This window comes from Pipra filicauda, unplaced genomic scaffold (assembly GCF_003945595.2).
Source record: "Pipra filicauda isolate LSUMZ 115617 unplaced genomic scaffold, ASM394559v2 scaffold83_size3615187_pilon, whole genome shotgun sequence".
Lineage (NCBI taxonomy): Eukaryota > Metazoa > Chordata > Aves > Passeriformes > Pipridae > Pipra > Pipra filicauda.
This window is the reverse complement of record NW_024105020.1, coordinates 3,038,676-3,052,188: the sequence shown is the minus strand read 5'-3', so window position 1 is coordinate 3,052,188 and position 13,513 is coordinate 3,038,676. Positions and strand designations below refer to the sequence as shown.

General features: G+C 37.2%; 1 protein-coding gene across 1 annotated transcript in view; it reads right to left on the bottom strand.

The window, feature by feature from the left end:
• Nucleotides 1-13,513, bottom strand: part of MGAT4A (alpha-1,3-mannosyl-glycoprotein 4-beta-N-acetylglucosaminyltransferase A) — a 78,709-nt gene that overhangs the window by 49,335 nt on the left and 15,861 nt on the right. Inside the window, exon 3 of the mRNA XM_027718078.2 lies at nt 1,609-1,776. Within this exon, the coding sequence (XP_027573879.1) occupies nt 1,609-1,776 (168 nt within the window). The remainder of the gene's footprint in view (nt 1-1,608; nt 1,777-13,513) is intronic.

Genomic DNA, 13,513 nt, shown 5'->3' with positions numbered 1-13,513 from the left:
TTATGGATTTTGGTTTGGTATATTTCGGGATTTTTTTGGCATTTATTTTTGTGTGAAACTAAATTCCTAACTCTTCAAATCTTGAAAAGCAGCTTGTAAATACATGCCATAAGTAGAGATGCTTATTTTAATAGATTCCAATACAGGTATATTTTACTTTTCCTGCCAACATTTCTTTTAGTTTCAGCTGCAAAAACTGGAATAAATTCTGTCAAAGTATGACAGCTCTGTGTATGAATCGATAAAGATCTACATAAAACAATCCAGAACTCTTCCAGCTTCAAAGACAAAAAATGCTATATAATATTATGTATACTTAAGTATATTAAACTTCATACAAATCCATCTAATATTATGCTCTGAGCACAAAAGCTCAGGAATTCAACTTCAGCTTACTTCCCACCATGGCCAGGGGAAAAAGGAGGTCCATCCCAGTTGGGATCCAGACATGGTAGAATGTAAAAAATGTGAATCAGTATCAGAAGAGAAAAACTTCATATCACTATATTGCCTATAAACAAGCTAAGTAATTGCTAGAAAAAATGTGGTAATAACTTAATCCTAAATCTAGAATCAAAATTACTTGACTTCCTCCACGGTTGTTCACTTTAACAGCAAAAGCATGCACACAGAATAGGAAGACAACATTTACAGCCTAAGTTAAATGTACCCCTTAAACATACAATTCCTAGAGATCCAGGGGACTACTGGGATCAGGATGGACAGGCCATTAGTATAGGACAGCAATTCATCATTAGTATCAGCACCACTCCCCCACCAAAAAAAAAATTCTATAGAAAACAGTAGCCTATAGAACAAATGCAAGTAGAAAACTGGTTTTTGACTTGCAAAACTCTTTGGTTTTAAATTCCTCATTAGGGAAGTACAGTGAAATTTCTGCATTTTCCAAATCAGGCCTCTTGCCAGAAACTTTATATTTATTTGTTATTCATTTTCCATCTAGAAAAATCAGAGTGACTAAAGCAGTACCAGTGTGATTTTAAAAGTTAATTCCAGTAATCTGGTGAGTAGTGTAAGGTCATTCTCTAATACTGCCATACACAGCTCTCTAAACTTGAGTATCTGTCTCCAAAATGATTAAAAACTTCCAGAAGACTTTACCAGTTTACCATTTAGTCACTATTTATTAAAAAGGCTGTTTTCTTACAAATCATAATACCTTAGTCTGTATGTTTTTACGTCTTCCAGTTGACTTTTAAACCTACTTGAATTGTTTCAAGTTCATCCATTTCTTCTGTTTCTCACCTTTCCCCTCAAACTCTCTTTAAAAACTCATGTAAACTATTGTTAAAATATATACAATATGTTAAATAAGTAACCAAGTAACCAAAAGTTCCAGCTTTGGGAGCTAGGTGTGAAGTAAGTATTCAGTCCCTAAAGTAATAAGAATGAAGGGTGGGTGAATCATTAAGAACAGAAATTGGAAAAACATAAAACAAAAAAATCTACACCAGATATAACATATTAGACATTCTTTAATCACACTGCTGAGCAGTTTCATTTGGCTTTCTTGGTAGCAATTTCTTACGCTATAGTAATAAGAAGAGATATTGGCATTGCTGAGTTATTAAAATACACAGTATGTACCTGAAAAATTATTCATTGCATTCTTACTCCCATTTGTTTCTGCTACTGCACGCCTGAACTGCTCCAAGATAGCGTTCAGCTCCGAAGAGCGCTGCAGAGTGCGATGCTCAGCTATACGAAGACGTTCCTTCAAAGCATGAAATTCCCGCTGATATGCAATCAACTTTTCTAGAGAGAAAAAAGATGATCCTAGTTATTTTTGGAAACAAACACCTACCGACAGATTCAATGAGGGTCTAACACAGCTCAGCTATGCAGCACCTGAAATCCAACCAAGAAGGGCTCAGCCCAGAACAATCCCACCTGAGGAGCTGGGCATTTACACACCATACAGAGGGAAGAGCTGTACCACACAGGGATGCAAAGTAGGCACTGAGGGGGGTATACCCCTCATCACAGCCATAGACAGGGGCAACCTTTGAGTCCCGATTACTCAGCACCACAAGTAAATCATGAACCCATTCTTGGAACAGACACCCACAAACCCTTTCTTTTAAGAAGGCAAATGGGAGTGGTCCCTTACAAAAGCACAGGTTATGCCTCTCAAAAGACCCCTTTGAATACGTTGTAAGAATGAGTAGACCTTGACAGTATTTCAGACATATCAGTTTCAAATCCAAGTTTTAACCCAATGATATGGTCCATGCCTGAGAATTGAAGAACAAAACTTTTTATCAAAATTCTGCTAATGTTGGCACATACAGGTATTCTTTGAAAGGGGACCTAAAGGGAGAGGGAAACAGCAAAACTGATTTGCTGATATGTTCCCTATACCCTTTCCACCAGCAAAGTAAGTGTGTCTAGATTTTTCATCCTTCCTTCTTCCTATCGATAATCTCCTCGAATCTCCTGCTCTCCATCATCACTATCACTCTCCTTCAGCCAATCCGAAGATATGGAGTATCTTCAGTGATTTTATTTACCTATCCATAAATTGCTTGCTGAAGTTTTGCTTCCCTACCATTGCAATACTAAAAGACTAGGAATGGATAGGTAAATAACAAAAAAGATATGTGTGTGGACATCAGCTGTTGCTACATTACAGTAACACATGGGGTAAAAAAGGAATTAGAGTCAATTTTCCCTAGTAAATCAGGCTGCTTTTCCTCAAGTTCTTTCAATTTACATTCCTTTTTTTGTAGCTGGGATGTACTGTTCTGATTATGTTTAGAAAATATAATTAACTAAAAAGCTCTGTTTTGAAGACAGAAAAATAAAAGCATAGTTCACTACCTCTTAAAAACATTTCCCTTGCCAGCCTTATTTTCCTTTTTTCATTAAAACCAAAGGGTTATTGCTTTTGTGACAACAAACCCAGAACACAGATGCTGGCCCACAACACCAGTGCTAGGCACACTGCACACAGCTGACTGAATCCAGACTGCTATTTGAAACAGGAATTGGTGCTTTAGTCTGCAGCACTGAGAAAACTAGGAAAATTTTCTGGAGTTTCTGGCATGTAGGACATCCTTACTTGCCAATGATAACTAACAAAGTAGTTCAGTCCTGATGCTTCCAGTGAACTGTACTGGTATTACATTTATGGTACTTGAGATCTCAAAAGCATTGATTACTGTAACAAATACCAGACAACAAGTAGCCAACTTCTCATGGTTGCTTCAACCAGCAGATGTATCTGGGTTCAAGAGGCTACTCTAAAAAGATGCATAAAGTCCTGACACCTATCCTTCAAAAATGTACGACTGATTTTTTTTTAAGTAGGTCACAATATTATTCAGTCAAGTAAAACCAGAAAATGCTAACATCACAAATACAGTAAGATTCTAAGTCCACTATCCTATGAGTATTTTTCTAGTTATTTATGCAAAATGAAGTAAAAAACTGTTCCTTGAAAGAACTTTTTCCTAAAACACATCTCTAATACTACCAGACCTAGCACTTTTCATGGTTTTGGAGACTGATATGTAATTTGGCTTTTTGGTACTTGTTTTATAATATGACTGCCTGTACTATTAAACAAAATTTAAATTTCTGACAGTTATATCTTTAGCATACTTTCAGAATTTCAAAGGTCAACTGCTCAGATACTTATCACTTACAAACAAACAAAAACCCCACAACAACAGCAACATCAAATTTTATCTCATACCGAAAGGCACTTTTAAAGGAGAAAATACTTCTTAGACTCTTACAGTATCACCACCAGTGGTCACCACCTGTCCCAGACTTTAGAAAAGTACCCCTTAAGGCATCGGGATTTTATAGGTACTCTGATTTTTCAGAGTTCCTGACTCCTGAGGACTTGGGAATGAGCCAACAAATTTAAGAACCTATTTTTACTGGAGAAGCTTCTCCAGAAATTCAAGGCAGTCTTTCTGAAATGTGTATGTATGATGAAAGGCCAAAGTTCAATTAGAGTTAAAACTGTCCAGTGCTGTATCTGACAACAAGAAGACCTTTCCTGAGTACATTAATAGCAAAAGGAGGTCTAAAGAAAACATTGGACCAATACTTTTTTATTACAGTCACCTGACTAATAGGGTTGAAGACAAAGAAGCCTCCATCTTCCATATTTTTAGCCTCCATCTTCTTCCTGAGATCCAGTGACAGTACACATGGGAATGGCTCAGAGATGTGCCAGGGCAGGTTCAGACTGGACATTAGGAAGCATTTCTTCACTGAGAGGGCGGTGAAACCCTGAAATAGGCTTTCTGGAGAGCCTTTCTAGAGTATTTAGGAGGCATCTGACAATGCCCTTACTAATATGCTTCAGGTTTTGGTCAACTCTGAAGTGGTCAGGCAGTTGGACTAAATGATTGTTGGTAAGTCCTTTTCAACTGAGATATTCCATCCCATGACAAATTGACTTGTAAGCATTGTATATACAAAAAGTAGTCAATAGAGTAGCTGATATTTTCAAAACACATTTGGCCATTTAGTGTTTTATTGTTCAGATGTTTCTCTAAAACCTAAAGAAATTGATTTCTTGTCAAAAAGTATGCAAACACTTTTTTTCATTGCTGTTACAGTAAAAAGAAAAACACTGAGCCTAAAATCACAGAGGAAGCAGAGATCAGTGGTCACCACGATGAAAAAAGTTTCTTTTTCTACAATATTATGAATCACTTTTCTTATGCTGAAATCTAGAGTAATTTAAAAAAACAGAAGAAGGAATTCAGACAGTAAGTTATTGGCCCTACACAGCTGATGGAAGAATCCCTCGAACACCAGCTGTAGCCAATATCACACATTTGGCATCCAAGAGTTTCAGCATACAGGCATATTTTTATTTAAGAATAATATACTATTTTACATTGAGATGAGAAGGTGATGTTTTTCCACACTTTGGTCTGGAAGGCAAAAAGATCAAATAAAAATGACCAGCCCTCATACTTTAAATGAAAATATCTTGTTAAGAAATTACTTGAGAACTGAAAGCACTAATTCTTCATCATTTTTCTCTTAAACTCTAGTTGGATCAGCAAAACTGCAGAAGTTAAAACCTAAATATTTTAGCTGGCCTGATGTTGCTCACTTCTTGGAAAGTTAACACTATGTCAACTCAATCAGTACTTTATCAACTTTTTCCCCTTGTTGCAAGATGTTCTTTAAATATGGAGAACCTAGAATGTAGACAAGCTCATTTGAAACTTGACGCGGTATCTTGAAAAGTAAAAATTCAAATCAAACTATGGAGGTCTGCAAGTCTTTGACCAGAGATGAAATCTCAGCTCTCAGCCTACTCTTCCGTCTCTGGGTTATTTACAGTTCTCCTACTAAACAACAGGTAAAAAAAAAAGGCATTCCAAAAAGACACCATTTGCCTAAGCTATAAACTCAGTCCACTCTCCACTTAGCCACAGACAATCTTGACTACATTATTTATTTTTTTTTTCTCCAAAGTTAGACAACTCACACACAAAGTTTTAAACCAAATGGTTTACTTCCTAAGCTCGGTGTGGAGCTTCTGAATACACCTTAGCATACATCTAATTTCTTAGTTCCGGCTTTTGTACTTCTTGTCTAATCTGTTTATGTACTTCAACCCATGTTTTTTTCTCGGCATAAAAAAGGACATCAAAGCAAAGGAACAAGAAAATATGCTGTAGTTTGAATTTAGAAAAGCATTTTGCAGGTTATCTCAGCTCAACTGAAATACAAATAGAAGACTGAACTGCAGGTACATTACTGGCAGTGGCAGAATACTTGCTGTATTCTAATTCCAAATGAAACATCCATGGAACAACAAAACAGAAAAAAATACCCTGGAAATACAACCAAACGATTCTAAGGCTATTTAGTTTCAGTGTCAATAAAAATCATCCACAGCTTAGTTTTTTGTTCATGCTACTTTTTTAGCAAAAGGAAAATTGTTTACGCCTCAAGCCTGTCAGTGTTTAGGAGGCATTTGGGCAATGACCTTATGAACATACTTTAGCATTTGGTCAGCCCTGAAGTGGTCAGGCAGCTGGACTAGATGACTGTTGCAGTTCCCTTCAAACTGAAACAGTCCTTTCTTTCCTAACATGAAAACTACATGAAGAAACTACCTTGAGTGCACTTCTAAATTGAGTGCAGACATTTATAGAATCACCGAACTTCTTTGTTACATTGCACTAGGGAAAGGAGGTACAGATACCACATAATCAGAGATGTATTCTGACCCTATAGAGACTTCTCTCTCAAGAAATGAGCTAAACAGTGGACAAAGAAAAAGGGATAAAAACCATATAAAAGGGAAGTTGGCATTCCTGGCAACCTCTGCAAAATGTCTGACTCCATGTAGCCTACAACAGCCACACTATGATACCCTGTGAATCCAGTAAAAACCCTGCCACTCCCTACATGAAAAAAAAAAATAATAATCTCTGTCTGCTGTATAATATACACACCCATTTAGGTTTGTTTTGGGGTGGAGGGGTGTTGTAGAAAAGGACTGCATGAAGACCCTTACAATCCCCAAGAATGTTTCAGTGACTCTCAGTATTGCTGTTCTTCCTCAGGGAAAGCCTTTTACCGTCTGCTAAAAGCAGCACCACCTACAACATAAAAAGCAGTATGAAAGCTTTGTAAGCTGTTATTTATCTTATCAATCAAGCAGGTTCACAAATACATTTAGTCACAGGCTATTTTCACAACTGGAAATTGAACATATTGAACTAAGGTGGCTGTATTCACATAAATAGATAAATAAATAAATAGGCAAGCTATAATTTACTCAAGAGCTCTATGTTAGTATGGCTGGTTGTCTCCAAAGGCAGATGCATCAGACAAGAAGATCAGAAAAGGCTTTATGACCTTCCCATATCAAGAGCAGGCAGTGGAGCTTTCGTTGAAAGCACAAATCAGCTAAATACCCAAAGTGATGGATCTGCCACAAGACAAAAAGGTAGCCAGCCATAGACTTGGCACTCATAAAAGACAGCAAGACAAGCAGAGAGCTTACCTTTACCAATTAATTGTCAGCCTGATTTATATTTCCTGCCCTTACCCAACTGAACCATTGAAACCTCACCCCCTTTTTTCATTAAATAACAACAGGAAGAATTGACTGCATCTGACACACAGACAAAAGACTTTAGCTGTCAACAAAGCATTGTACATAAATATTCCATGAGTAAAAGACATAGAGAAGGAACAGATACTTGATGCAACAAGACATCTCCTCTATACAAGAGGGGAATATTTACATCATTATTCAAATCAACAGTGTCTGACTGGCAATAGTTCTAAATTCACCAATGTAACAATTAAGTTTTATGGCCCCCTCTAATGACAACCCCTTCAGTTTTCACAAGTTGAAGGTTCCACAGCAAATGTCTCATTTTCTGCATACTCTGTTGAAGAGTTATTAAAATGCCATTAAATAAATGCCTGAATCTAATTCAGGTATTTCTGTGATTAGTCATGCCACAACTCATTTGCTCCCATTATAAAAACCCTACAGTAGTTACCATCATGCCATGGATCAGAGACACTAACAAGTTTTATGTATTAATTCATTACACTTGCATCAAGGATGTTGATCAGTTTACATGTTGATAAAAAATAGAGGTCTTAATGGACAGAGTGCTTCCACACTGGGTTTTATATAGAGTCAGTGGGTATAGAAAGAGGAAGTTACTCTTCAGTGAATTAGGGATTTGTCAGCATGCCAGCCAATTCAATCTGGTACAGCTTTTACAGGAACATTTCTTTGTTTGAGCTACATAAAGTAAAAAAATTAGTTCTGCACTTCCCATAAAATCCATTCAGATGCTTTATGTGATCCATGAAGTTGTAATATCAAGGACACCAGTATCCAGTAAGTCATGACAATACCCACACTTCAAAGATATACTCAAGATGTATTTTTTAGACCATGTTTGGTCCATAATATCCAAGTACCTTCCAAGCTATCACATTTGTAGTATCACCTGATCAAAGAGTCACCTTCACAAACAGATATCCTTTTAAATCAAAATCCCGCTACACTAATATGTGATAGCACTGGAAATAATTTAGTCTATCAAAAAAAAAATCTGAATTCCTCCAGCAAATAAAAAGAAATTCTTACTACACAAGCACTTAAATAATTCTCAACTTCATCTTATAACTGACACCTTTTTTGACAAAGGCTAGATTTCCTCTTTTGCATGGGTTTTGCAAAATGAACTATCAGTACAAGTATCTAATGGTGTGATACAAAATTCTGCTCCTACTGCACGGTACAATCCACATAAAGATGCACAGACAATACACAGTGGTATTTACTAAGAAAATGTAAGCATTGCTCCCATTGCCCTTTGGAAGTGACTCGAGAGCTCAGAAGATATTCATAAGGCACAAATCAAGCACCGTATTCTCATATGTCCAGCTGAGAAGAGGCGAGCAGAGGAATTGTCAAACCAATCACACAAGCGTAGACAAAAAGCTACGTCCACACAAGAGAGATATTAAAGATGTTCCAGACTCCTCCTGTGACATTTAGACTTATAAAAACAGTAAAACACTGTAGCAAGCTGAGATAATTATCACATGTCAAAACCTGTATGTACGCACAAATCATATTCATAACCAGAAATTTTGAACAGTGAAGAGTAAAGAAAGTGCTAACAAAATTTCCTCCCAAAAATCAAATCTCATCTGTGCGTACAAGTCAGATTCTGATTTCCTCTCAGAACTGGTCAAAAGCTGATATATGGTGTCCTTGAAATGTTACAATATATTACCACGGATGACTACTCAACATAAGCTTATTAGCTCCCCCGGTCTTAAAGTGAAATTAAAACCTTTTATAAACAAGTTATGATGAGTTACAAAATCTGAAGCAGAAAAGCAATCAACCATGCAAATACGGAATAAAGAAGTACACTGTAAATGCTAACAACAGACATGCTATAAATAAAAGCTCTTAAGAAAACTGCTCAAGGTCAAATTTTATCAGTACTCTTTGAACACTTGATCCTATGGGCTTTTTTAGTTACAGAATTTGTAGCTATGCCCATTCATAAAGCTATTTTATTACTTTGAAGGCATTAGAGAATATGCAATTGTTTTATAATACTCTGTGAAATTAAAGACAGAAATTAAGGTAGATGATTCACATACAAAAAAATACATCCTAATCATAACAAAACATTTTTTGCATCAGGAAACAAACAAAATCAAGATGCAAGTGGACAAGTCATTCTTTTATCCCTAATCTTGTTACTCAAACTGAAGGGTCATTTTAGCAATTCAGTATTTCAATCTACCAAAACAACCCAGTAGAGCTACTGTTTATTGTCCTTGTTTTCCACACAGTAATGGACTTATTAGGATCAGAAGTATTTTAAAGAGTTCTTACTCAAGAGCTCTCATTGTGAAGAACAGCTTGTTTTTGAGTGAAGGTTTTGCAGGATTTCCTGTTTTTAAAAAATAACTCGATTTTGATTACTTAATTTCTCATTGCAATTTTTTCACATTTTGTGCTTCAAGGATCTCTATAAGCAAAATAATGTGTTTTTTTTCTCTCCAACTAATCACCAGCACAAGTCTGAAGCACTTGCTTTGAAACTTTCAGGGCCTGATCCAGTCCAGTCTAGACACTTTTGTTTAAACATTCCTTTCCAGCAGGAGCTGAAGTTGTTTTCTCTAAAATTTTTAAAGCAATCTGAATGTGATCCTTTGTAATATCAACTGGCAAAACCTTTCTATTTTGAACTGTAAATGTCAGAATCAGTTTACCTGTAAATATTCCCTCGAAAAAGTAGAACTCTCTGCCTTCTCAGAGACTTCACATATACAAAGAAAGCAGAAAAATGGGAGTACAAAACAGATCAGACTCTGAAATCCACTTCCCCTCCCATTTTTTCTATCTTTAACATAAATACACTAAAAATTATGCAGCTTACCAATCAAAATAGAAGCATGAAGTGATACATCAGGCAGATTGGTTTGTTTAATTTTTTTTCTAAAAAGTCACAGAATAAAACGTTTTCCTAGAGGAAAAACAATCCTAAGCAATCAAATAGTCGAAGAAACCAAACTAGAATGGTGACAACTGATGACTGATTTACTTAAGGGGTATTTTCATAGCTGGACAGAGCAACCAGGAACAGTCTAAATGTTTCCAGATGCAATTACACACCTTTGCACCTAGATACAAATTTTTCAATACAGAAAGATCACAACTTAGAAAATTTCCTACATAGTCATAAAACCCATTATCATACCACTCTCAAATCTCCAATGCTGAGGGCTGACAGGGGGTCTGAACATTCCTCTGGATAAAAGGAATAAAAAGAATAATATATCAGAAAATCCAGACACCCACGACTAAGGAGGTCAAGTCAACAGAAGCATATGGTGTTCTGTCTGCACACTGGCCTCAGACAATAAGGATAATTAAACACATGATTTGTTTGGGAAGAGTATTGGCAGCACTTGAGCTGAAGGTCCTCCTTTAAAACAGAGAACAGCAAGCTACAGTGATGGGGAAAAACAAACAAACAAAAAAAGAAATGTCACATTTGCAAATTATTTGTCCTGATCTGACTGTTAACTTGACTAGAATTCACACTTCTTTGCCTAGTAAACAACACTGCCCAGGACTATAGATAAATATAAACCTCAGGGCTTTTTAGGTTCCAGCTATTTGATTTTTATTTTATTCCCAGTGCTAAGAAGCACTGTCACCTCTGTTGGCATTTCTTCTTTAAAGGGAAAGTGATATAAAAAGGTCACTGAAATCATAGCCTAAATCAGTCCCACAATAAGCAATCAGTATTTAACACATCTCTAGCCCTGAATAGAAACACTGAGGAATAAATAAAAGCTTCATAGATTCTATTTCCAAAAAGCAAAGATTCTATTTCCAAAAACAAAAATTACTGCAACTTCTGTTGTAGACATTAATTGTACAAAGAGTTCAATTTCAGAAATTAATAAAAGAAAAGCTCAGCTAAGTATACAAAGCATTGAATTCACATAACCTGGGTATTAACACTTTACAATGAAAAAAAATTACCTTCAAATAACTGTTACTAAAACCTCCCACTTGGACATTTCTTACACGTCTTGCAGAAGGACTTAAAGTGTACAAAAGTGCAAAAGAAATTAGGAAACCTTCAACATCACAGTATTACCTCAAAAACAGGAACACAATTTACGGGGACAGCTTCTACAAAGACCATTATGTCATGGTTATTTTTTTCAAACTCACCACCAGTCAAAAAGCAAGGCTATAATTCTATACTGCTCAAGCAAGCACAAAGCTCCAGTTTAAGGAAACATTACAATCATAGCACTAAAACACACCTTTAAGATACAGGACAGGTCAGTATCTAGCCTGTGTTCTTGGCAACACTGAAAGACTAAAAGCACATTGGCTAAAAGAAAGCATTTCCATTGCCTTGTTTAACACATTAAAATAAAACAATCCATTCTACATTTCTGCAGAAACGTGTCTATTAAGCATATATTTTGCATCCATTTACATTTGCTTCCATCATTTAGTTTATATATGTGTATACATATACACTTTATTGCTACCAATAAACAAGAATATCTTCTAAAACCCACATAATAATTAATTACACTAATTTCTGACAAGATAAATCAAAGAAGCCATAACCACTTATGCTGATCCTACCAACATGTGGCTTTATAATCAGCATCTCTGTAGGGTATCATAATTTCAACTTTAAAATAATTACAAAAGCTAATCTTGGTAAAACACAGTTCTTTCACATCTGTTAAAAAAGAACAAGAAACAACCCCTTCATCTGAAATACTTACAAATTTGCTGACAATGTAAACAAATGCAATTACCTTTTAGGTAATTCAACCCCTTACAGCCAGTTTAACTACAAGTCATCTGTGACATTATATGTTTCTCCTCAGATATCAGTCAACACTTTCAGCTGCTTTCTACAAACAAGCACATTAACCTATATTAAGATATTAAAATATTCATGCTATCCAGTGGTTTCAAATTCCTGGGGAGTTCTTTTGTGGTGGGTTGTGGGTTTTTTGGGTGTTTTTTTTCTTAAGAAAAATATTTCTCTACATACCACCTTTTTATAACCTACTGAACTTCTAATTTCATTTACCAACACATTAATTCTGTTACTCTGCTGTAACAGAATTCATGAAAGTGAGGTCTTTGATCCTCCTTGTTACTGACTTGGTAAGTTAAAACTGGAAAAAGGATTTGAAGGAGAAAAGAAGTTCCTAGAAAATTACCAATTCGGTAATCGTTCAAGCTACCCCTAATCCTGTCACTCACATCTTGCAAACAGCCAGACTTGTGCAAAACATTTGACACTGTCCTGCACAACATCCTTATCTCCAAACTGCAGAGACATGGATTTGACAGATGGACCACTCTGCGGATAAGGAACTGGCTAAATGGTTGCACTCAGAGTTGCAGCCAACAGCTCGATGTCCAAGTTGAGACCAGCAACAAATGGTGTTCCTCAGGGGTCAGTACTGGGACCAGCACTTTTTAACATCTTTGTCAGTGATGTGGTCAGTGAAATGAGTGCACTCTAAGCAAGTCTGCCAATGACACCAGGCTGTGTGGTGTGGTCAACATGCTGGAGGGAAGAGATGCCATCCAGAGGGACCTGGACAGGCTCGAGAGGTGGGCCTGTGTGAACCGCATGAAGTTCAACAAGGCCAAGTGCAAGGTCCTGCACCAGGGTCGGGGCAATTCCAAGCACAAGCAGAGGCTGGGTGGATTGAGAGCAGCCCTGGGGAAAAGGGCTTACAGGTGCTGGTTGACAAAAAGCTCAACAGAACCCAGCAATGCACACTTGCAGTCCCCAAAGCCAACTGTGTCCTGGGCTGCATCAAAAGCAGCATGACCAGCAGGTCAAGGAAGGTGATTCTCTTCCTCTCCTCTCAGGAGACTCCACCTAGAGTGCTGCATCCAGCTCTGGGGCCACAGTATAAGCAGTACGTGGACCTGTTGGAGCAAGTCCAGAGGAGGCCACAAAGATGATCACAGGGCTGGAGACCTCTCCTATGAAGACAAGCTGAGAGAGTTGGGATTGTTCAGTCTGGAAGGGAGACCTTATAGCACATTCTAGTACCTAAAGGGGGCTGAGAAAAGAGCTGAGGAGGGAGTTCCTACAAGTGCACATAGAAACAGGGTAGGGGGGAATGGCTTCAAACTAAGAAAAGGTGGGTTTAGATTAGATGTAAGTTAGAAATTCTTTACTGTGAAGGCGGCAAGGCACTGGGAACAGGTTGCTTGGAGAAACTGTGGATGCCCCATCCTGGGAAATGTTCAAGGCCAGGCTGGATGGGGCCTTGAGCAACCTGGTCTAGTGGAAGGTGTCCCCTGTCCATGGCAGGGGGTTGGAACTAGATGGTCTTTAAGGTCACTTCCAACCCAAACCATTCTGTGATTCTACGATTAACTGAACCTGCATTCTACACTTTTTATCTTCTACTTATCTGATGCCTCCATATCAGC